This window comes from Ooceraea biroi, chromosome 8 (genome assembly GCF_003672135.1).
Source record: "Ooceraea biroi isolate clonal line C1 chromosome 8, Obir_v5.4, whole genome shotgun sequence".
NCBI lineage: Eukaryota > Metazoa > Arthropoda > Insecta > Hymenoptera > Formicidae > Ooceraea > Ooceraea biroi.
Genome location: NC_039513.1, coordinates 3,334,092 through 3,356,619, shown reverse-complemented (window position 1 = coordinate 3,356,619; position 22,528 = coordinate 3,334,092). Strand labels below are relative to the sequence as shown.

At 42.8% G+C, this 22,528-nt stretch overlaps 6 protein-coding genes and 1 long non-coding RNA gene across 10 annotated transcripts; 3 read left to right on the top strand and 4 right to left on the bottom strand.

Annotated features, from left to right (window-relative positions):
• Nucleotides 1-877: 877 nt before the first annotated feature.
• On the top strand, nucleotides 878-6,093 carry LOC105274856 (ubiquitin carboxyl-terminal hydrolase 20). Its single transcript, XM_011331317.3, has 4 exons — nucleotides 878-1,505; nucleotides 1,724-3,487; nucleotides 3,572-3,843; nucleotides 3,942-6,093. The coding sequence occupies exons 1-4, from the start codon at nucleotides 1,096-1,098 to the stop codon at nucleotides 4,244-4,246; spliced, it is 2,751 nt and encodes a 916-aa protein (XP_011329619.1). The 5' UTR covers nucleotides 878-1,095; the 3' UTR covers nucleotides 4,247-6,093.
• On the bottom strand, nucleotides 6,073-7,220 carry LOC105274855. Its single transcript, XR_893138.3, has 2 exons — nucleotides 7,146-7,220; nucleotides 6,073-6,940 (listed from the first exon to the last, which is right to left on the bottom strand). It is a non-coding gene; the product is annotated as an uncharacterized LOC105274855 (long non-coding RNA).
• Nucleotides 6,202-11,514, top strand: LOC105274854 (vesicular inhibitory amino acid transporter). Its single transcript, XM_011331315.3, has 4 exons — nucleotides 6,202-6,855; nucleotides 7,261-7,566; nucleotides 7,644-7,776; nucleotides 7,902-11,514. The coding sequence occupies exons 2-4, from the start codon at nucleotides 7,280-7,282 to the stop codon at nucleotides 9,084-9,086; spliced, it is 1,605 nt and encodes a 534-aa protein (XP_011329617.2). The 5' UTR covers nucleotides 6,202-6,855; nucleotides 7,261-7,279; the 3' UTR covers nucleotides 9,087-11,514.
• A 1,396-nt stretch (nucleotides 11,515-12,910) lies between these two features.
• On the bottom strand, nucleotides 12,911-16,648 carry LOC105274858 (myb-like protein X). 2 transcript variants are annotated; one of them, XM_011331318.3, is made up of 8 exons: nucleotides 16,513-16,648; nucleotides 15,659-15,733; nucleotides 15,368-15,580; nucleotides 15,051-15,212; nucleotides 14,823-14,972; nucleotides 14,639-14,735; nucleotides 14,314-14,541; nucleotides 12,911-14,229 (listed from the first exon to the last, which is right to left on the bottom strand). In XM_011331318.3, the coding sequence occupies exons 2-8, from the start codon at nucleotides 15,731-15,733 to the stop codon at nucleotides 12,950-12,952; spliced, it is 2,205 nt and encodes a 734-aa protein (XP_011329620.2). In that variant the 5' UTR covers nucleotides 16,513-16,648; the 3' UTR covers nucleotides 12,911-12,949. The 2 variants fall into 2 exon arrangements, with proteins under 2 accessions (XP_011329620.2, XP_011329621.2); XM_011331319.3 differs by lacking the exon at nucleotides 16,513-16,648 and adding an exon at nucleotides 15,818-16,430.
• LOC105274859 (DTW domain-containing protein 2) lies at nucleotides 16,638-18,660 on the top strand. Of its 2 annotated transcripts, none has more exons than XM_026971983.1 (6): nucleotides 16,638-16,729; nucleotides 16,975-17,188; nucleotides 17,295-17,456; nucleotides 17,525-17,705; nucleotides 17,950-18,152; nucleotides 18,308-18,660. In XM_026971983.1, exons 2-6 carry the CDS (start codon nucleotides 17,103-17,105, stop codon nucleotides 18,435-18,437), a joined length of 762 nt encoding a protein of 253 aa, XP_026827784.1. In that variant the 5' UTR covers nucleotides 16,638-16,729; nucleotides 16,975-17,102; the 3' UTR covers nucleotides 18,438-18,660. The 2 variants fall into 2 exon arrangements, with proteins under 2 accessions (XP_026827784.1, XP_026827785.1); XM_026971984.1 differs by having other exon boundaries at nucleotides 16,640-16,729; nucleotides 16,978-17,188.
• On the bottom strand, nucleotides 18,655-21,930 carry LOC105287501 (protein arginine N-methyltransferase 7). Of its 2 annotated transcripts, none has more exons than XM_026971981.1 (10): nucleotides 21,787-21,930; nucleotides 21,433-21,682; nucleotides 21,158-21,307; nucleotides 20,880-21,101; nucleotides 20,568-20,797; nucleotides 20,303-20,432; nucleotides 19,995-20,224; nucleotides 19,289-19,847; nucleotides 19,048-19,208; nucleotides 18,655-18,961 (listed from the first exon to the last, which is right to left on the bottom strand). In XM_026971981.1, exons 2-10 carry the CDS (start codon nucleotides 21,607-21,609, stop codon nucleotides 18,709-18,711), a joined length of 2,112 nt encoding a protein of 703 aa, XP_026827782.1. In that variant the 5' UTR covers nucleotides 21,610-21,682; nucleotides 21,787-21,930; the 3' UTR covers nucleotides 18,655-18,708. The 2 variants fall into 2 exon arrangements, with proteins under 2 accessions (XP_026827782.1, XP_026827783.1); XM_026971982.1 differs by having other exon boundaries at nucleotides 19,295-19,847.
• LOC113562450 lies at nucleotides 21,783-22,500 on the bottom strand. The gene is made up of 2 exons (XM_026971985.1): nucleotides 22,079-22,500; nucleotides 21,783-21,941 (listed from the first exon to the last, which is right to left on the bottom strand). Exons 1-2 carry the CDS (start codon nucleotides 22,397-22,399, stop codon nucleotides 21,783-21,785), a joined length of 480 nt encoding a protein of 159 aa, XP_026827786.1. The 5' UTR covers nucleotides 22,400-22,500.
• Nucleotides 22,501-22,528: the final 28 nt, after the last annotated feature.

Sequence of the window (22,528 nt, the reverse complement as noted above, 5' to 3'; positions counted from 1 at the left end):
TCCCAGACCTATCGTATCACCGGTTAATGGTACAAAATGTCGAGGGTGGCGTAGTTTCGGCGCTACGAAGGGTCGTAGTTATCCTATCCTTGTGTAGAATTTTCCCGCGTTCAGTAACGGTGGGTCGAAGAGGTCTCGCGCATCGCTCATACTTCGATTTGAACAGCCGCGAAAAATTAAGATCAAATTGAAGATCAACCCTTCGTAGCGCCGAAACTACGTCACCCTCGACATTTTGCAAGAGAAATATTCGTCTCAGAATCACCTCAGGAATCTACCATTGACCGGTGATACGGTAGGTCTGGGACACCCTGTATAGGTAGTATCTCACGTAAAAATGACCGATCTTTATATTGCGAGGTCTTAAAATGTTGAGAACAAACCCGAGCTAGACAAAGAAATTTTAAATAATGTATTTTATTATATTCTATTATATTTAATTTGTTAAATTCCATTTACCACCTTTCAATATTGCATATATACATACCGTTCTTTGCATTGACATTTTCTTTGCAAAGTCTTTTCTACTGCGCAATCATTTCTTCAGTTTTTGGAAATGAAAAATACCTAACATGTTTATTATTTCGTGACGTGTTTTTACACTGTTTAAACGAACACGACGGCATTGCGCGATGTGCGAGACTCTGAAACAGTGCATAACCTGTGTCGTAACACTTTCGTTTACATTTATTATCGCGTTGCTATTGGTTGCTATTTGCAAAATGGCGACAACTTGGTGCTGCGCAGAACGTGACGAAATTCGTCCGAGATAATGGCGCACCTTGTTACTTCCACCATGACTGTATGTACTACGCTGTCTCCAATGACAATCATTTTCGTGCGCATTCGATACAGTTGATTACGGCGCGCGACATGTCTCGTTCAGGTTAGAGTGCAACGGCACACAACGATGAACGTGAATCAACGACGCGGCAGCGGGATAGCGATGACAGCGGCACTCGTTATCACAAAGCACGTGTAATGCAAACGGAAGTCTCGGTTGCACGCGAAAGCGAAGGTAGAGTCTCGCACACGTCATTCTCGTCGTTCGTCGATACTCGTCTCTGTAGAGAGGACGCAGATTCACGCTGAAAGATGCCGTTGGTCGTGAGGAATTGCCCGCATCTGGCGAATCGTGGCGATCTCGCCTTCATCGAGGCGGTGATGGCGCAGGAGGAACGTTTCGTCAAGTGCAGCGACTGCGACACCCCGGGACCCAATCTCTGGCTGTGTCTGTACCCCGAGTGCCGTTGGGTCGGTTGCGCCGAGACACATCTCGACCACAGCACCATTCACAATCAGAACTTCCCGACCCATTGCGCCCACATGAACCTGTCGACCAACAGGATCTGGTGTTACGCATGCAAAGGTGAAGCTATCGCCAAACACGTGCCATCACCACCGTTGTCGCCTACCCAGGTAGAGTTCAAAACGATGGGCAACAAATTTTCTGGAGACGCGCCAGAGTCCAGGCTGGATGGCTTAGACAGGCTCATGCTTGATAAGTAAGTAGATATAAACAATTGTGTAATGTGCCAATACTGTTGTGTCTGAAAGGAGCTGCGTTAAAGCATCTAATTATGAAACAGATAATTGTGGAATTATTATGGCCATTTTACGCCTGTTTTTCGAAAGCAGTGATATTCGAGAAGCTGTGATTATTTTTATATAAATATTAAATTTGGATATAATTCTAAAACCTTGTTCATCTTCTTATCAACAGGTTTTATGGAGACTGGTCGGTAAACAGAGTCAGTGCAGAAAAGGGGAATTTTAATGAGCGCTCTGGTGATTCTCCCGACAGTACAGATTCAGACGAGAGCAAGGACTTTTCTGGAAAACCGAGGGGTCTCGTCGGCTTGCAGAACATTGGCAACACATGCTACATGAATTCAGCGTTGCAGGCGCTGTCCAATGTGTCTCCCTTAACGGAATTCTTTCTGAATTGCGGCCACATAGTCAGTTACATGTCAAAAGATAGGAAGCCTGGATTAAGTGTGAGTTATCTGAACCTGATCCGAGACATGTGGAACAAGAAGACCAGAGGGTACGTTGTACCACATGGTGTGTTGTCGGGCATCAGAACAGTTCATCCAATGTTCAGGGGATACCATCAGCATGATACTCAAGAATTCCTGAGATGTTTCATGGATCAGCTGCACGAAGAACTGAAGGAGCACATCGAGGATGACAGGGACGTTCAGCTGCGGTTAAAGGGTCTAGGAGACCACTCCTCGGAAGACGAGGATGAGACCGAGATCGATGGCAACGCGTCCAGTCAGTCCGACGCTGAATATGAGACCTGCGATTCCGGCGTAAGCGAGCAGAGCTCCCTGAGCGATGAGGGCGAACGTGGTACAAAGAGACGCTACTCTCGCGTGTCGCAGACGGAGAAGCTACGGAACAAATTCACCAACAGGAGTATGAAGAAGGCGAGCGTTGAGCCGACGTTGCCCTTCGTTCCGCCGCAACGTTCGCCGCAAAATTCGCCTGCCAAGCACCGCACTAAGAAACAAATGAAAACGCGCAGCATCATCAGCGACACGTTCGATGGCAAGCTCCTTAGTAGCGTGCAATGCCTGACGTGCGATAGGATTTCCACACGGGTGGAGACTTTTCAAGACTTGTCCTTGCCCATTCCGAGTAGAGATCACATCGACATGCTGCATCAGGGCTCGCTGACGCCGCAGAAGGCTGGACCCTGTTCAGACGTAGTTTACGTGACCAATCAGTCGGGCTGGCTGTCGTGGTTCCTGCAATGGATGCGCTCCTGGTTCTGGGGACCGGTTGTCAGTCTGCACGACTGCCTATCCGCGTTTTTCAGTGCTGACGAGCTCAAGGGGGACAATATGTACAGCTGTGAAAAGTGCAACAAACTGCGCAACGGCATCAAGTTCTCCAAGGTCCTGGAACTGCCGGAGATACTGTGCGTTCATCTGAAGAGGTTCCGTCACGAGCTGATGTTCAGCTCGAAGATCGCCAATTACGTATCGTTCCCCCTCGAGGGTCTCGACATGCGCCCGTACTTGCACAAGGAGTGCGTGTCCAAGGTTACCACTTATAATCTGATATCAGTCATATGTCATCATGGCACAGCCGGCGGTGGCCATTACACCTGTTACGCGCTAAATCATATTGCCAACAAGTGGTACGAATTCGACGATCAATGTGTCACGGAGGTGTCGCCGGACAATGTGAAGCACTGCGAGGCGTACGTGCTGTTCTATAAGAAGTGGTCGCCGGAAATGCTGCAGCTGCGCGACAAGACGATGGAACTGATGGAAATATCATCGCGCGAATTGTCCGATCTGAATTTCTTCGTGTCCCGACAGTGGATCAATCGTTTTAACACATTCTCTGAGCCCGGTCCGATCGACAATTCCGATTTCCTGTGCCCTCACGGGGGTGTGATCCCCGTTAGAGCGCAATTCGTAGACAAGATTAGCATACCAATTCCACAAGCGGTTTGGGAGTACTTGTATAATGCGTAAGTGGATATCTAGCAAAACATTATCTTATTTCAGATATTAATTTTCCCATTCGCGCATACGTTGTTCGTTTGTTATTTCAGATTTGGAGGTGGCCCAGCCTGCACGCACCTGTATGAGTGTCCGATCTGCGAAGAGAAGTATGAATCGTTGCAGAAACGTAGGCAGTATGAGATGGACGTGTTCCAGAAGTTCAATCAAGTTACCGACGGTCTCACAGCCATTTACGCGCTAGGAATGGCCTGGTTGAGGCAATGGCAGAGTTTCGTACGTGGCAAAGAAACACAGCCGCCAGGACCAATCGATAATAATTCCATCATTGTAAATAAAAATGGACAAAATAGTCTTAAAGTTGGTTAGTTCCTTTTCACTTATTTGCAGAATCAAATTTGTTTTTTTTTTATCAGCAGGAAAGAGTGGAGAAGTTCCTCATGTTTGTTTTCTCACTTGCAGGTTCGGATTACGCTCAAATATCTGAGGAACTATGGCAATTCTTCCTAACGACATACGGCGGTGGACCAGAGCTAATGCTGCACTCCTATCAGCGACCGGTATCCGCTCAGCCTAACGTTTCTATACATTCCGCATCGAATCCAAATTTAATAGATCCGAATCTTAAGTGTAATCGCGTAGAAGCTAAGTCCAACAAACTTTGTACGACCAGAAGCTCGGAGACTATTTCGCAACAGGATAGCGCAATCGAGAGCCTAATTTCGAGTAGCGATTCTCATCAGACGCAGAGGGACGTGAGCGAGTGAGCCGCGCGAATCGTGTCCCTGCAGCGTCTCGCTTCGCTACGATAAAGCATTTCCATTGGTCTTTTAAGTTTTAGTTTCTAAGTAATGGAATTATTTTATTTCCTAAATTTCACGTTTCACTTTTTGCAAATTGAACGATTCCGCACGTTTTTCTCGTTAGATTTTTACGGATCAGACGGTAACTTGGAGATAAAACAATCACTGTCATTTTGTCAATTTTAAAAAGCTGGGAAGACAATCGGATTAAACTTTGTATCATAGCGATTTGCGTACAAAATTTCTAATGCTAAATTGCCATGGTGTGTCGAATTCGAGAGTATCTCTATCATAAAGAAGAACTCTTATTAGATTACGTAATTGAGAAACGCATCTTGTCATCATAATACGTAGCAACATATTATCTTTGCGAGACGGGCCATTCTGTGTCCTCTAACTCTCTACGGGGGAAAAAAATTATGTAAGAGTTTTTTTTTATCCTAACACACACACGAACGTGTTTTCTTATATCGTATCCAAGTAAAGCGGTTTGGAAATGGAATGACATTGGTTGTTTTAAGCTTGCTGCTTCGGCACTGCGGAGTGTCGACCGTGCACTATGTCACTCGTTCAACGACGTGGAATTCCACCATATAATTTAATTGATAGGAATACTATTGTGTATGATGATGGGAAACGTAGTTACATAGTACAAAAAGAAGATTTGCTATTACATTATTTAAATACAAATCTTAGCTCGTATTTTTCGCCCAAAGTCTTAGGCCGTAACACCGTGCGATCTCGGTATAGTTGAATCATGTTTTCGATGTTTGTACATTCGCCGTGACAACGGTGTGCGCGCGCGTGTGTGTCATTCCTGCACGTATAGACAGGAGATTTTATTCCTCCCTGGTTTTAAGATTATGTGTACATAACATCGTTACGTTTCTTCTTTGTTGGTGAGGTAGCCTTTCATCTGGACAAAGATGTGGAAGACTGACAAATCAATTTTACTTAGAACGGCAATGTTCGATTAACCGTGCGATCTACCGGCGATTTATTTACGAAAAGTCACATACTATGGTTCTTATTTTCGTTTTTGAGAAAATTGTCGTCGTTATATATTTATAGCTAATTTACTGCTGCACGTATTTTTCGTAGCATTGCGGAGAACTAACAAAAAGAGAGCATACAACTCACCGATTCTTCGCCTTTTACAAGCATGAAACAGTTACGTGTCAAGTAATTATTAACTATGCCAGTGAACAAACGCATTTCTAAAATATTACAAAGAAATCTGATCGTAAACTTTTAATAATAACGATGTTTAAGTATTTATCGATTATCTAATCGATAACTAGTTATAGCGCAATTATTGCAAAATTATTAGAATTTACAGGAATTCACTACTTCTCTCAGCCCGGTGCTTCGACAACCGATATATTTATTTATAAATTTATTACGGAAATGTAATAACGCAAAAGAATGAGCAAGAACTTATTGATAATGACCAAAGATGTGATGAATAGCGTATTTCCTAAGGAGATAAATGTACAAGTACTGTTTTATGCTTGCAGACAAATGAGAAGAATCGCGTATCATATCGGCTACGCTTGTAGGCTCAATTGTGTGTTCTCGTGGCTGTCATTACTAAAGATATATATTCTTGTAGCCGGTTTTCATTTTAATATGAATATTATAATTGCATATTACGAATTGCTCACATTGAAAAAGAAGAACTCAGTGCAATTCAAGTTCCACTTGCAGGGACGCAAACAATTGTAAAGAATTGTTAAGACTAATCGTCTAATTACTATCTCCGGAACGAAGTGCATAAGATTCATAATAAATAAGTTGGTTTCTTTATTTATTGAAACTTCGATTGTTATTTTATTTTAACAAAATTTCTTTGTCCTAAGCCAATACAATTTATACCTTTTCTTAAAATTTCCTTCAGCTGTAATATTGATCATTTTCTGACACAATACACACCTAAACATGATCATAAAATGCTCCGTGTTTGACTTAAAAAAAAAAGAATGTGATTATTATTTAATTTTGTTTTCGCGTGTTTCGTACATCGCCACGTCCGGATCTGGATCTGGATTTACGCGGTTTAAGAGACGCGCGACTTATCCACCCCCTGCTTCCTCCGAAAACGGGGTGCGCGGATATACAGCACGAGAGACGCGCGAAATGATGATACGTCTCTCTTTCTCGTGGACCATCGATCGAATCCTGCGCACTTGGGGGAGGCTGGCCATATTCCCCCGATCTCCCGATCCCTTAAACGCCGCTGTATCCCCGCTGCTAGTCGATGTCGCGGCTCGAGGGTTCCGCCGCGATTTTGGCCTCGCAAGTCGCGGTGTAGATCGTAGATGAACAACATCATCATCATGCGGCTTCGTAATCCGGATAGTTAGATAGCGCGTTCGTTTCGACTCACCACTTTTCTCCCACTCCCTTTTGCCTCTTCATGAAGCCTCGCTTTCGTCCGGGGTCGTGGCCGTTTTAGTTTAATCATTTCAATAAACGTGTCGCCGTGAGCTACGCTGCGCGAGGCTCGATCGCCAAGAATCGGATAGCGGGATCCCCCAGGAGGAACATAAAACGGGCAACCGAGTCACCGTTTGGTAAGCGCAATTTTCCTTTATACGATTCCTTGATGCAGACTAATCGAAGGCTTCCGATGACTTTAAGACGTTTCACATTATTATCCTGTAACGAGGAAGAAGACTTGCTTAACGCGATCTCATTCCCTTCACGTATCACAATCTCCGTTTAAGTCTTATTAAAGTAGATTGCTAAGAATTAATTCATTATTTATTGATATTATAATTCATATATATTTTATGATCTAAACTAAAATGCATGATTCCTGATGATGCAAATCCTGATGATTGCGATTACATCCTATACTCACTATCTCACTAGTAAATCCTTTATCCTTTGCCCTCTTCATCGCTGCATAGTTCTTAGTCACATTTTTCTGTGACTACTTTGTGCAAAAATAGTTATAAATAAATATATCGCCGTAGAAGCAACAGATAGGGAGAAATGGCGAATTTCCGTGGATTTAACATACCCTCCTTCGGAGCAACGATCAACGTTGCTTGGGAGACCTTGAAGGCCAAATGGCCGGAGAATAGTCCGTGCATGGAGCTGATACGGGGCGCCGGCATGGGCCAGGGACATCCTCAAGGCCGAGGCGGTCACGGCCAATTCAAATCCTTCGACGAGGGCCACGACAACACCGAGATGATGACCATGAACGGGGATCAGGCGTACCGGGACCAGAATAACGTGGCGGTCGCCGAAGACTCCTTCAGCTACCAAAGAAATGGGTAAGAATGCACTTTGGCCTTCTCGAAGCGTCTTCAGGCATTCGAATTTAACTGATCACAAATTACTCCGATTTCAGAGACAAAGTTAGGACTGGCAGCGTGAGCAGCGGGGAGTTCAGCGAGTATGACGAGGGTGGCGGAGAATTCGGTGGCGCGGGTGTCAAGATCAACGAATGGCAGGCCGCCTGGAACGTTACGAATGCTATTCAGGTACTGTGATCTTTCATAAAAAAAAGGAAAAACTTAACGATTATGTAATATAATTATTTTAGAAATATAATTAAATTGTTTGCAAATTACCTATAACATTTGTCTCCTCGCTGTTCCTTCTTCAGGGAATGTTCATCGTCTCCCTGCCGTTCGCCGTTCTGCGTGGCGGTTACTGGGCGATCGCCGCGATGATCGGTATCGCGCATATCTGCTGCTACACCGGCAAGATCCTAGTGGAGTGCCTGTACGAGCTGGACACGGTAACCGGTCAGCGGGTACGCGTGCGAGACTCCTACGTGGCCATCGCCAAGGAGTGCTTCGGACCAAGGTGGGGCGCCCGCGCCGTCAACATCGCGCAAATCATCGAGCTGCTGATGACCTGCATCCTTTACGTGGTCGTGTGCGGCGACCTGATGATCGGCAGCTTCCCCGAAGGCGCGATCGACACTCGCAGCTGGATGATGCTGATCGGCATATTCCTGCTGCCGCTCGGCTTCCTCAAGTCACTTCAGCACGTCTCCGTGCTGAGCTTCTGGTGCACGATGTCTCACCTGTTAATCAACGCGATCATCATCGGCTACTGCATCCTGGAGATCGGCGACTGGGGCTGGTCGAAGGTGAGATGGACGATCGACATAAAGAACTTCCCCATCTCGCTGGGCGTGATTGTCTTCAGCTACACGTCGCAAATCTTCCTGCCGACCCTCGAGGGAAACCTGATCGATCGCTCCAAGTTCGACTGGATGTTGAACTGGAGCCACATCGCCGCGGCCGCGTTCAAGTCGCTCTTCGGCTGGATCTGCTTCCTGACATTCCAGAACGACACGCAGCAGGTGATCACGAACAACCTGCACTCCGCTGGGTTCAAGGGCCTGGTGAACCTGTGCCTGGTCGTCAAGGCGGTACTGTCGTACCCGTTGCCGTATTACGCGGCCTGCGAGCTCTTGGAGCGCGCCTTCTTTCGCGGCCGACCGAAGACGCTCTTCCCGACTATCTGGACGTTGGACCGCGAGCTCAAAGTCTGGGGCCTCGCCTGGCGGATCGGCGTGATTGTGTTCACCATCCTGATGGCGATCTTCATACCGCACTTCAGCATACTGATGGGCTTCATCGGCTCCTTCACCGGCACCATGCTCTCGTTCATCTGGCCCTGCTACTTCCACCTGAAGCTGAAGAGGAACTCGATGGAGTGGAGCGCCGTCGCTTACGATTGCTTCGTCATCTTCCTCGGTCTACTCTTCGGCATAATCGGCGTCTACGACTCCGGCACCGCGTTAATCGATGCCTTCGAGATCGGTTTGCCCTTCTGAGCGATCTCGCGCCAGCTAGATCGTTTCGTTGTTGTTCTTGTCTTGTGCCGAAATGATATCACAGAAAATACTCTCGAGCCGTCGAAATATCCGACTCTCCACTCGACGGTCGCTACTCACGCAATAATTGTTAATACATACGGGCGAAAACTGTAAAATCCTGAAGGCATATCCTGAATCGGAAATTAAGTATTTCGCGCGCGCTTGAGAGGAATTACCTAGTATGCAAATATTGCATTATGTATAACGTTGTATTGTCTACTTCTTATCATAATTTTAACATCTTTATCCTTTTCACAGTGACGCAAAATTATTTTCGCGTAAAAGATGAGCAGTCTGAAACTTCTTTCTGGAAATGATCTTGGATCGGACGTGCAATTAAAGTACAAGAGCCTCGTCTTCCATTTGCATAAAGGTCTAACGCACGATTGACCCTTGTATCTGTAACGATACGTGTTCTCACTATCAGTTTACATTTAAAAGCTGACAGGTGAGAATTTCGGAGCGACAATATATCATTCAATTTGTTCCCTTCACTGCAATCATACTCCGAGCAGGCTGTTGTGATCTATTTTTAGAAACGCAAAGAATGAAATTTTCAGAGAACCTAGACGAGAGTACACTATTTTCTACTAGTACTCGCAGTATTCCTTTTCAGGAGGAAAACGATCACTGAAACTCGTTAGACACACTGCACACTGCAATTCAAGCTGTGCAATATAATTGTAACGCAAGAAATTTATCCGTCTTCCAATCTCCGACTTGTTTTTGCATTCGGGATTTTGTGGAAACGAAACGCAATTTTAAGAACGAGAAAGAGAGAAAGAGAGATCTAACGTGACAATATCGCGCACGAGGCGCATCTCCTGATGTCTTCCATGATGTAGTTGCAAACTGAGCGCAGCCTAACTAGTTGACCACTGTTACAGTTTTCTGGATTTTATAATTGTATTGCTGCGGAGTCATATATATCCGTATATATAAATATATATATATATATATATATATATATATATATATATATAATTTATACGCGACGCGTGAAGTGTGAATCGCGACGGCGAGGGGACGCGCGACGAACCGATCAATCTTGCGATCCCATCGCGTGCATGTACAAAGGTACGCGCGCGATCACACGTGTGATAGCTGTTAGCCGTCTGCCAAATAACTTTAGCGGTAGCCGTGCCGTCCCTTCGTCGTGCAAACGAAACGCAAAACGATGCGCGAACAGTTATGTACAAGCGAGTACAATTAGTTGTATAATCCAATGTCTTCCAAGATCGCATAGATTACACGTTAGTTTAAGGATTGAGTATAGACAACGTAGCCGTTCCGTGATGCTGCAGAATGCTGCGATGGCTCCGAAAATCACGTGTACGTCTTCACAAAAATTCGTTCTACTGAGATACAATTTTTAATGGATCCTTGATCTCATAGACCTTGAAATTAACAAATTAATTAACTCGATGGATCTTTTTCAAAGAAGCTTCCGTATTTTTAAATGTTCTTTCTACCAAAATTATTGGATATTTGACTATTTTTTTACGTTTTGAAATATTTCTTTACGTTTTCCGAGTTCCATCCGCGAGCATCCTGCAGACATGGAAAATTCGCAAATTAACTAAAGCGTGTTAATAATCATCGTGAAACGAGTCTTCCAATAATGTCTTCCAGAACGATAATAATGATAAAAATAAACAACAATATTACTATATCATAATGATAATGATATATTACTATTTATTGAGCAAAGAGAATCTTTGTCAAATGATATTAAGCGTTATATTGAGAGTTGTAGGCGTTAAGCGTTAATTATATAAGGCTACGGTCATGCATAATTGATGTTTCATATTAATGAATATATCAATGACACACATAATGTAAGTAAAATCACGCTGTTCACGAAATCAAGTTAGGTCGTTAACGAGGGATCATCTTACTTCTTTATATCGACAATAATTATCAAATATGAATGAGGATTGTGTTTGGAATCTTCTCTTCGTGATTACAAGGCGATCAAGTAGCTTAATTTATCCTATATAAAATTTAATATTGCTTTGATATAAACATATATATATTGTCATCGGTATGAAAAAAAAGAACGGATGCACTGTGACGTAGAATTCATTGTGGATATAAAGCGATAGTTGTTTCAATTGATCATTCAGGTAAACCACGAAGAGATACTCCGCGGACTGATGTTTTAATGTGAACAAAAGCGAACAAATGTAGGCTTATAAAGCGCTTTCGCAGAAATATCCATATTTTGTGGCGTTTCAACACAAGCAAACCTCATCGGTGTTGTGTAGGCAGACTATACCTATAAACGTTATAAAAACATGATGTAAAGCGGCCTCCGTATTATGAAAGATATGAAAAATACATTATCCGTATGGGTACGAAGAAAAATATATTAACGAAATTTTACATATGAACGCTTCACTTGCACTTCGCCCAGTATTACAAACATACCATGGAATCTGCTACGGGAACGCAATTTTCTTTTCTAATACTAAATAACTTTAATTAAATTGTTTTATAATTTTCTATAATTTCGATCTTTCTTTAATTATTTGGACATATCTATTTATGACAGGAGATTTACAAGGATCTTTCGGATGGATGTTTTATCAGTGAACGATTAAATTTGTTAACAATGCTTTATTATCATTTTTCATGTTATAATAATCTTAGAAATGCAAAAATTATGGCTGAAAATAACAAAATTACGGAGGCTTGAGATTTTATGATATATAATATGGCAACATCACTTTTCTTATAATGATTAGAGAAGAGAAAAGCAATATCTGATAATAAGTTCTCGAAAGGAACTTTCGGCAAAAGAACTCTCTTACCTCTACTACCATTATTTTTATAGAACTTCGCTACTGATTTAAATATCTCTACTATAATATACGAAGTATAAAAAAAAAATTATAATTGGATGTTGTGCGTATTCTATAAGATTTTATTCTTTCGAACGAACTCAGTTTGATCAATTCAGCGATGATTTCAGTCGCATGAGCCTCCAAGAATTACGTAACAATTGTCAACGAATAGTAAAAACAACGAGAGAGAAACAAAAAATAGGAAACATAAATAATATATTAGGCACAAAAAAGAAATATAAATAAATATATATATGTATATATATATATATATATATAAACTATAAATTTCATTAACTTTGTCAATCTATAAAAGTTACTTTTGCAAGATTGATTATAATCATTGACCGTTATATCTAGTTAGAATTTGTTAATCTCACAGCTTTTGTAAATTTCGAACATCCCGCTTTTGTGCCAATTATAAAAACACTCTTTGATTGTCAGTCAAACAGGAATGAAGTTTCTATTTCGCGTTACATCTTATATAAAAATTCGAGGATAACGTACTGTCGTTTTGCCTTCTATTATTATAAAACTGCTGTGCTTCTAATAACGTAAAAGTGCACGATACATACATATATATGTATTAGTATTATATTACTCAAACTCGGTCGAGCAGCGATTGCAAGGAAATCATAAATAAAATCAAACAGAAAATATAACAGAGTATAAAATTCTGGAAATAGAAAAAAAAGCTCACAATATATTTTCACTTGACGGACTTACGATCACTGAGAGCGTAACGCTATCGAATGAAGCTTTGCTCCAAAAATAAGAATTCGTTGCGAACTATACGGATAACTCGATATTTCCTCACTCGTTATATTGCCATAAAAATTGACTTTTTGGAATCTATATCACGCGTTTCAACAAGTATTTATAAAAGCTTCGTTTTCTATCACACGTTATCGGTAACTTAGAATTACATCTGTAACATTTTATACATTTTACTCTTTATATCTTTTTTTTTCCTCATTACTTTTCGGTCTCAACGATTTTGAGTGAAGCTGCTTCCTCATCCTCTACCTGCACGTCTTCCTTTGGAAATTCTATCTTATCAACTACAATGCCATTCGCAGCGCTATCCTTCTCCTCCTCCTCCTCCTCCTCCTCCTTATCGTTACTTGTGCGTTCTTGTGTTGTGTCGACGGATTTTATTGCATCCTGTTGGTCGCCAGTGCTAATCTGTTCGTCCGTAGTCGCAATTGCATCTTCTGCGACCGGAACATCTTTTTCCTTCAAGCCGTCATCATCGCTGCTCAGTTCATTGCTTTCCTTCGCCGCGGAACTTGTATCAATTGAAGATGGAATTGTGATCTCGTCTGCATCTTTCTCTTCCGGAAAATCTTTCGTCTCGTCTTTAATATCATTGTTTTGCTCATCTATATTTTCAGTTTGCTTACTATCACAGTTATTATTTACAATTGCTTCGGTTGTTTCTACTGGCGGGTTTCGCTCTTTATTTTCCGTTTCGTCGTTGTCATCATTATTAGCATCGCATGATGAGTTCTCAGTAGATTGAATCTCATTTTTATCATTATCGTCCGTGTCTCTCGCTGACGATACAATTAAATTTGTTTCAGTAGTTTCGGACGTTACAACCGATTGAGTAATTGGCGACTCCTCCGACTTGTTTTCCAGCCGTTCACTTGCTTCGTACGTATCAATTTCCATGTCAGCGTTGGGCAAATCGGAGTTTTGCGAGACAAAATCATTTTCCTGATTCACGTGAACTTCGTTATTTTTCACGTCGTCCACGCATGAATTTGAATCGTCATTCTGATCATCGTTATCCTTCGTTTCTGTATTCTTCATATTGGATTCGTCGGCAGAAACGACGTTGTCTTCTTTTTCGCTTATCTCATCTTCCGGCAACGATTTTGCAACGTTCTCCTCAAGGTTTTGAGGTTCAGGCTGACAAGATTTTTGCGATTCTTCAGATTCTTGTCGAGACTCCGTCTCGTGATGTTTCTGTGGATTTTCGTTGGCATCTTCTCTCCTGATGTCTTTCTTGCGAAAGTAAGGAGACTTGCTGCCAAAGTCCTTCTTCCTCTGCGCGGGCTGTGATTTTCGCGAATTAGGAGATCTCTGTAAGTTATCATGGTAAATACCTGTGGTCTTGTCCTCGTACGACTTTGGACGAGAAGACTCGGCGTCGGGAGAAGCTGCTTCAACGTCCGAGTGACTGCTGTACGTTATGCGGCTCCGTTGTCGCGGCCCGACTCGACCTGTTCCGGCAATGCTTGGCGAGTTTACTAAAACGATGATGTTAAGGATATTTTAAGCACTCTTTACTTAAGAACGCATCTACTTATATCTCTATAGCGCTTTCAATGTACCTTTAACACTCATGACTGGACCTTTCGCCATGTTTCCCTGATTTAACGTGACTTTTATGCTCTTGTCCGTAGCAACGACAGTTCGCTCCTCGGATGACGCGGGATTCTTGGCATATCCATCCTGATGATACGCATTGTTGGAGCGATTCTCGTAATTATTGTGAAAGTGTCTTGAATTTCCCCGATAGGAACGATGACTACCGCGATTATAGTTCACGTAATCATTTCCTGCAGCAGAGAATCGTGCATACCCAATGAGAAGAATTTATTGATCACGAGACGATAATTTATACTTGATGCAAGCTTGATTTCCATCGATTCTCACCATTAACGTGGTATCTCCTATCGAAATCTTTATGATCCTTCTTTACGTAATCTCCTAATCTAGCGTCAGATCTCGTCACTTCATCGACGATGTGTGCCTGCAAAGGGATTATTACACCGGTACAATCTGCGATAAGCAGCCTGGTAAATAAGCGCGAGTTCTCCTTCTATAATGCAATTCTCACTTTGTCATTGTCCCATTCTCTGCGCCAATTACCCTCCGCCGTTCTCTGCCTGCTAATGCGATCTTCATCGATACGATTTCTCTCGGCTCTCCAAGCCTCGTACTCTGGCTGGTGCTCCTCCCTGTGCGGCCCTCTATTCGCCCTATAATCCTTCGTAAGAAATGGACCATTAAAACAAAAGCAGGGAAGAAATGCAACCATGTAAAATATGTCTCAAGCTCCACGCACCCTTTGCATTCCGTCCTTTCCTCCAGGTTTCCTCCTGAATGTGCCTCTTGAATGTTTCTGGCCTCTGTTCGAGAGAGCTTCCTTTGTACACTCCACATTTCCTGTTTCTCTCTCAGCATCGGCAAGGAAATTGTATTTGGGATCTGGTGGAGGCCCTTGACCCTTGTAACGAAGCATCACGCAAATTAATAATTAAAAAAGAAGCCTGTTAAGGATCCTCAATTGAAAAACACTTGATTAAGTTATATATTACATTATATCGAATTGTTACAGTCAATTAAGATACGTTTTTAATTAATAACAATTTTTTTATATACCTGAGCAAATGTATGAACTTTCCTCCCTTCTCCGCCCGCAGAATGATACTGATGAGGATGTTCATGGTGTTCCTTGGTAGGTTTCGGTTTATTACTCGCCCTAGGTGGATTAGAAAATTCCGGTGGCTCTTTCCGCTCCGGCCAGTCTGTCGACGGCACCATTTGCACGAGTGCGTTCAATTTAGCTGCATTTTTCTTGTCCTCCTCCACCTCCTACATAACATTTCGTTATATCGAATTTCGTTATTCATCACACAAAAGCGTGTGCTAAATTGGCCAGTCAATTCTCACCTCGTGCCTCCTCCTAATTTCCTCATTCTGTTGCCGTATCTTGTTAATCTTCTCCTCGAGCGCACTGGCTGCCATCTGCAACGTAGAAAAATCCAATTAATAGCAAACCAGCAAATTATCATGCGTAAACGCAGACAGAACAATGCTGAAGCAAATTACAACAGTGAATTATTCGTCTCATTGAGTTCCCGTTAAAGATGTCACGAAACGGAAGCGTTTGTTGAGGAAACCTCGCGCGGCAGTGAAATTTTAAATCGTCTAACGGGACAATTCAAGTCGCGCAGCCCGACGACGACGACGAGCACTCGCGTCTCACGTCCCTGCGCGTTGCAACCGCGAAAGGAATGTCACTTCCGAATTCCCCGTCCTCTAAATAGCCGCCGCGAAACGGTGCCCGCGCCGCTCCGTCAACCCCGTCCGATCCCGAAAAACGCGGAAAGACGCTCGATCCAGCCCGCCGACCCGCCCCGGTAGGAACGAGGCTACGCAACGCAGAAAGTCGAATGGGTCATTATTTGCACCGCCGCGGATAAATCGGCCGTGCACGGGTGCACTCGTCGCGCGGCTCGCGTCCGAATCTCATCTCGATTTTATCGGACTTCTCGTTCCCGATCGACTTTATATCGCGGACTCCTCGTTGCGCGTAGATACTCGACGAGATGCAACCGATGCAGAAGATGCTGCCCGATACCGTTGGGACGACTTTTAGCCGCGGGGCCAACCGACGTGCCGATACGCGACTGATCCTAGCCTCGGGCAGATTATTATTAATGAAACAGATTAATTTGTCGCTCGCGAGACGCCGCGACGCGCGAGACGATCTCGTCGCGGATACGTTTGCGATGGTAACATACGTTCGTCAGGTGCGTAGGAGCGTGCTGCTGGACCGAGTGACGAAACTGAAGCTCAGAACATCAGAACGCAACGGTTATGTGAGGTGCAGCGAAACGCACACACCGCACTCGGCGCATCTGTCACTTGTCTGCGCCGCATGCGCCGCTCCGTGCGACTTCACCGACCGTGGTGCCACGTGACGCGCCAAGTACCGCGCGATATCCATCGGCGACATCGGTGAATACATGAGATGCTCTTTTTCAAATTTGAATGTGTAGATGGAGAGTGTAGACGAAGAAATAAGATTAAACTTAGTTATTAATTAGTCACTTCTCTTTTATATTCTACAGCCTTTTCTGATATATTTCTACGCGTGTTCCTGTAATTTATATACTGCGAATGTTCTTTTTTAAATATTTAATTTAATTTGATATCGATAGCAGGTAACTGTAGGACTCATCTGATTTCTGTTCAAAATAAAGCAGGTTACGATACTGGTGTGATTTGACGTTCGGCATTCGGTGCCGATCGCATGGACCAACTAGTCGCGATATTATGCATGAGAGGCTGCTAGAAACTATCGAGGATATATTTTTAATAATTACTTATCATGACGAACGAAGATGACGTATGGAATGACCTAGCCGGTATCCCCGCTGATCCTCCTGAGACGAGAGACAAATGTCAACAATGCAAGTAAGCGCAGAAATATATAATGTAGTGCACGAGTTGCAGATAATCTAATCCAAAAGGAAAATCCAGAATCTCTCTCAAGCTAAGGCTGACATGTTACTTCCTGCAGGAGACCTGTGTCAGTATGTTGGTGCCCAGGACTGCCGAAGCAACGTCTCAATCCCTCATCGAGGATAATAATCTTGCAGCATCCAGCGGAGGCAAAGCGGTGCTTGCGTACAGCACCAATGCTCGCATTGGCATTGGAGTCGGGAAAGTGCCTAACTTTTAGGTGAAGAAGCACTCAGCTGCAATTCTATGCAACTTTAAAAAAGATGAAATAATTTTTATTTCTTTCAGGGGAAAGAAATTCCCACTACCTAAGCACGAGGGTTTAGCGGAGATATTAAACGATAAGAATACTATTTTATTATATCCGTCACCGGATGCGATTGCACTGGACACGCTGGATCCAGTCGGAACCAACGGACAGAATCCATACAACTTGGTTCTACTGGATGGGACGTGGCCGCAAGCAAAAGTAAATCATCATGACTTTCTAAAATTTTTAATTAATTCTAAAATTAAAAGCATCAAACTGGTTCTGGGATCAAACATGTTTATATCGAATGTTGTTTTTGTTTTGCTGATGAACGGTTGGTGATAAGGTGTTATAATTTGACTCGCGACAAATGTAATAATAATCACATTATAGCATCTTATTTCGAAGCTAACAATAAAACAGCTGTTGTTATCATGTATTTATATCAGTTATCGTCTTGCAGGCGATATATCATTCAAACCCAGCTCTGTACTCTCCACGAGCTTGCAAGCTGATCGGCGTGCCCGCGAGTGAATACGTGATCAGAACACAGCCGACAGACGGTTGTCTCTCAACTCTAGAGACGGGCGCGAGTGCGCTCTCGATCCTAGAAGGCGATCCCGAGTTGCGAGAGAAAATGCTGGGTCCTTTACATTACTTGTGTAGGCAAGTACATTTTTCCGAAGCACTCGTAGTGGACATTGCTTTTATATTTTAATATTATATATAATTATAATTGTTTTTAAAAAATTTAATTTATCTTACATATGTAAGCCATATTAGAGACGTTTTTTTCAACGTAAACGGTTTCCCATTTGTAGATTTCAACTGGAAAACGGTGCAGTGACGCATCAGAGCAAAGAATTTCTCATAAAACAAAAAGCTTATCCCAAGTTAATCGGCAAGAGACTCGCCAAACAATTACGCATACTACCTGATAGTACCTCGTAACATTAATTTATATTATATTTAAGAACTAGATAGATAAGGGGCAAAAATCTATCAATGTTTTCACATAAAGATTTGAAACGTGATCTTTAAAAAGCCAAAAGAATTATTGTATAAATAAAAGTAACTCCAAATCTCAACTTTTAGTAAACTGGCTAATTGTGATTAATGTTGTAACGCATAAACAACGTTAAAAACTTGGAATTACACGAGACATTTATCGAAATCACACACTTTATTCTATTTTTACATTGTAATAATATATCATAAATGTTCAAATATCTGTCAACAAGCTGAAGTCAAGTTTTACTTCGCTACGCAACGAGTCCAAAACAAACACCCATGAAAGCGTATTTCCTTTTTTGACATTTGTTATTCTGCGAAACAAATGTACGCCTTGCCGCGTGTAAGGATCCCAGGACACGCGCTTACCAGGCACCACTTCTTCAATCGGACCACAAGACACGGAGATCTCGGAATCCAATTGCCAATCCACCCATACGGCGACACCATTGCAGGATCCATCGCTGTAAAAAATAACATAATGTTAATTAAAGAGGATGTCACTTTCTCTCGAAATATTAAAAAAAATTTCAATAAGAGATACACTTACACTGCAATCGAAATGTTATCCGACACTTGGAAGCTCTCGTCGAAATTCACTTTCTGCGTAAGATCGAACCTTACGATCTCGAAGGGCGCGGATAACGCTTTGCAAGGGTACTCCCAAAGTGGCTGCGCTTCGATAGGAGGGTCGGTTCTATCGCTGGACATCTGAAAATGAGGTAACTTCGTTTAAGTGCATGAACAAACGTGAAATTAAAGTAAGTTGAGACATTATAAAGGTTGCGAACTTGCACCAATCCATCGAAAGAGGATAAATCGAAACCCTCGCAGATCCCAAGAGGCGCCCTGATTTTCTGCAAGTCCTTGAACTCGACAGCGACCGCCTTGATCGTCGCCGCGATCGGCATCCTCGGGATGCTCGAAGGAAACTTGGAGGCCAGGTACCAGAATCGCAGATTCTCCCACGGTACAATTGAGCTGATAAAATACGGCTCGCCGAAGATGAGATCGAAGTCCTCGCCCGTTTTCAACAGATCGTTGACCGACTCGACGATCTTGACCTTCTCCGAGAGCTTGTTCGCCTGTACGAACATCTCCATAGTCCTGCGCGATAAGAAATTCTCCTCGAGCAGGTACACCCTTGCGCCCATCCTCGCGGCCGCGAGGGCCAACAAACAACCATCCGAAAGGCAGAGACAGACACTGTTCGGAGTGATTCTCTTCCGTAAGGCCTGCAGGTACTTTCGATTGCGACTCGAATCATTTAATTGACCGATACGCGTCCGCGAGTACGCAACGTGTGCGTAGCACGTGCAAACAGGCCTCGGGGAATCCGGAATTTCATCTCTGTGAAAGGAATTTCTCTTTTAACACGACTTAAAGACTGAACTGTGTTAATTTCGTGTAACAAACGAGGAAACAAATTATCTTTTCTTAATATGCAATAAAATTATGGAGGCGATTGAAACGTCATAAAAAAAAGTACAGACTTACATGGATCCATTCAACAACTTAAACCAGAAAGAATACTCGTCGTGGTAGCCAACAAGATTGATTTCGACGCCACGTGTGATGGGCACTTCCTCCGGAAGATAATAGACAGCCTGCATCCAGTGATCTCTCCAGGGTATCAAGTCCGCCATCTTCTGCAGGCGCAGATTATTTTCCCTGACATCATCAGGAACATCTGGGTGCTCCCATACAGGCGCACAACTCAACAACACCTACGACAACAATATAAAGCATGAAGCTAACGCACGGAAACTAAGTAAGAGGTGCACGAAGAAAGAACTTCTTGTCACCTCGTTATCTGGATCCATGTTCAAATCCCACCACATAAAAATTGCGTGCGCGGTCCCACTCGCGATCGGTTGCACGCGCAGCAGTGCTTTCTCATTGTACAACAAGGGTTTCTTGCTGGACCAGTCAAACCTGAAGATTTCCACATCGATATGACAGAAGAAGAAATAAAAGAACATAATTCTTATAAATATGCTTCATTTATACTCAAGAATAACGCAGTGCGCCTGAGAGATAGAAATCTAGCAAGAGAAAGGCAAGTTCTACCTGAAAATAGGCTGCGGTTCTAACAAGGGGACAAAATCATTGCGAGGGAAATGAGAGAGCTGCATATCGTGCACCGCTGCCGCGCCGGAACATGCTTGGATGGTAGCCGGAGCGTCGACCAGCGTTGCCTCACTCTCGATGGGCCTCACTCGATTCCAAGCGCAGACTTTGGCGCTCTCGACCACCTGCGCCCATACTGTTCCACTGTGCGGCACGACTATGCTGTTTCTCTGATGTAAAAATAAAACGAGGTGCCTTAAAGTGATAAGTACATTGCACGTAAACCCAAATCCACCAGTGAAATTAAGTTACCTCGAGAAGAACTTCGCGAGCGTGACGAAAGGTCGACAACGCCCCCTCGCCGATCAGCTCTGTATCGAACACTTCGGTGACCAGGATATTCGCCCGCTTTGCCATGTCACCATCCTTTCCGACTGTCATCTTCGTGGAGCGCTTACGGATCAATTTGATTTTGTCCTCGAAGCCGTTCTCTTTTATTATTTGAGCAGCGCAGTCGGCCATGGGTGTGAAAGCCTACAAGATTTTCGTTTGTAAAGGGAAACTTTGGGGGAAAAAAAACACGATCTTACTTCACACGCAGTTATAGTGTCTGCTCCACATTTAGCAGCCATCATCGACAGCAAGCCAGTCCCGGTGCCAATATCCAGCACGTTAGCCTCTTCTCCAGCCTGATGCTTTTTCTCAATAGCGGCTTTAAGAGCAATGTAATACTTTTCATTCTGCCGAAACAAAGAAAGAAATATTTCAATAAAGGATTTCAATTCCGTTCTCCAAAACTGAAGGATTAATAACCATGGCATAATTAAGAAAGAAAGAAGAGAGAAAACAGAGAGAAGATACTGACTCGTTCGTGATCATGCAGCATGTCTGCGAACGCAGACCTGGCTACTTCTTGATGATAATCATAATATTCATCTTGCTCCTGCCATGTCTGAAGCCCCGTGAGGGGATTCAAGCACTGTATAAAAACACTCATATTGTTGAATAATGGTCTGCGAGCCCAGAGAACAGATCTTAACATTTGCTTTTAAAATATATGTAAAAAGAGAGTTTGTTCAAATATCTTGCTTCTGTTTTATTTTACTTCCTTGTACCTACAAGAATATATCGTTTATTGAATTAACTATTAAATCATCAAAATTATTTACGGATCTATGTGTTCTGGTAGTCTTCTCGATCATTGTGTATAACATCTTACTGATAAAGCATAGGTCTGACTATTGCAGACAGCAACGATAACGTATTCACACTGCCTTGTATATCTTGGATTTTCAACAGTTTATTAGCCATCAGCACAACATCGTCGTCCTTTTTTTCTAACATACCAAAAACTTTGAAAACACGTGATGTCTCCTGTAAGTGAAAATCAAATGAGAAACTTTATGCGAATGGACTATTAACCTATTTTAGTGCTTATTTTAATACAAAAAATATTTATTGGAATATTTTATCACGAACAGACTTTTCTTAAACAGAATCATCAAGCTTACCCATACAGGTAAATATCTTCCTCTTTCATCCTTGAAATACACGTCATTTATGGGAAGTGTTTCCAAATTAAGCGTAATTTTTGCCTCGCCGATAGACGAAACACTCTGCAATTCGACGACTCGCGCCTCACCAGGTAGAATTTCGCCGATCGTTTGTACGTTCTTTATACAGTTTCTCTCGAAATCGGGCAGGACAACGTATCGCGGGATATCTTCGATTAAAATGGGAATGTGCGGAATTTCCGACGATAGAAGGTTCCCACGAACGGCCAAACACGCCGGCCACGAAAATCTCAGGCGCGCCTCTTCCATGTCATTCATTCCCAACTACGACCGATATTCGTAGCCGAATTCTAATTTCCCAAGATAACTAATTAATTAATTAATTAATTATCTTAAGATATTTGTTAATCAATCAGATAGCTGTATCAGTATTTAAAAACTATACAT

Excerpts from the sequence above, each read along its gene's own strand:
- LOC105274856 (XM_011331317.3), top strand. The coding sequence starts at position 1,096 with ATGCCGTTGGTCGTGAGGAATTGCCCGCATCTGGCGAATCGTGGCGAT. Across the intron at positions 3,488-3,571 it reads TGGGAGTACTTGTATAATGC|ATTTGGAGGTGGCCCAGCCT; the intron begins GTAAGTGGATAT and ends TTGTTATTTCAG. Across the intron at positions 3,844-3,941 it reads ACAAAATAGTCTTAAAGTTG|GTTCGGATTACGCTCAAATA; the intron begins GTTAGTTCCTTT and ends TCTCACTTGCAG.
- LOC105274854 (XM_011331315.3), top strand. The coding sequence starts at position 7,280 with ATGGCGAATTTCCGTGGATTTAACATACCCTCCTTCGGAGCAACGATC. Across the intron at positions 7,567-7,643 it reads TTCAGCTACCAAAGAAATGG|AGACAAAGTTAGGACTGGCA; the intron begins GTAAGAATGCAC and ends CTCCGATTTCAG. Across the intron at positions 7,777-7,901 it reads ACGTTACGAATGCTATTCAG|GGAATGTTCATCGTCTCCCT; the intron begins GTACTGTGATCT and ends TTCCTTCTTCAG.
- LOC105274858 (XM_011331318.3), bottom strand. The coding sequence starts at position 15,733 with ATGGCAGCCAGTGCGCTCGAGGAGAAGATTAACAAGATACGGCAACAG. Across the intron at positions 15,581-15,658 it reads AAATTAGGAGGAGGCACGAG|GAGGTGGAGGAGGACAAGAA; the intron begins GTGAGAATTGAC and ends AATGTTATGTAG. Across the intron at positions 14,230-14,313 it reads TCCAGTCATGAGTGTTAAAG|TAAACTCGCCAAGCATTGCC; the intron begins GTACATTGAAAG and ends TCATCGTTTTAG.
- LOC105274859 (XM_026971983.1), top strand. The coding sequence starts at position 17,103 with ATGACGAACGAAGATGACGTATGGAATGACCTAGCCGGTATCCCCGCT. Across the intron at positions 17,189-17,294 it reads GACAAATGTCAACAATGCAA|GAGACCTGTGTCAGTATGTT; the intron begins GTAAGCGCAGAA and ends TACTTCCTGCAG. Across the intron at positions 17,457-17,524 it reads GGAAAGTGCCTAACTTTTAG|GGGAAAGAAATTCCCACTAC; the intron begins GTGAAGAAGCAC and ends TATTTCTTTCAG.
- LOC105287501 (XM_026971981.1), bottom strand. The coding sequence starts at position 21,609 with ATGTTAAGATCTGTTCTCTGGGCTCGCAGACCATTATTCAACAATATG. Across the intron at positions 19,848-19,994 it reads AAGTTGTTGAATGGATCCAT|AGATGAAATTCCGGATTCCC; the intron begins GTAAGTCTGTAC and ends TTCCTTTCACAG. Across the intron at positions 19,209-19,288 it reads CTTTCGATGGATTGGTGCAA|ATGTCCAGCGATAGAACCGA; the intron begins GTTCGCAACCTT and ends CCTCATTTTCAG.
- LOC113562450 (XM_026971985.1), bottom strand. The coding sequence starts at position 22,399 with ATGAATGACATGGAAGAGGCGCGCCTGAGATTTTCGTGGCCGGCGTGT. Across the intron at positions 21,942-22,078 it reads GAAGATATTTACCTGTATGG|GAGACATCACGTGTTTTCAA; the intron begins GTAAGCTTGATG and ends TTTCACTTACAG.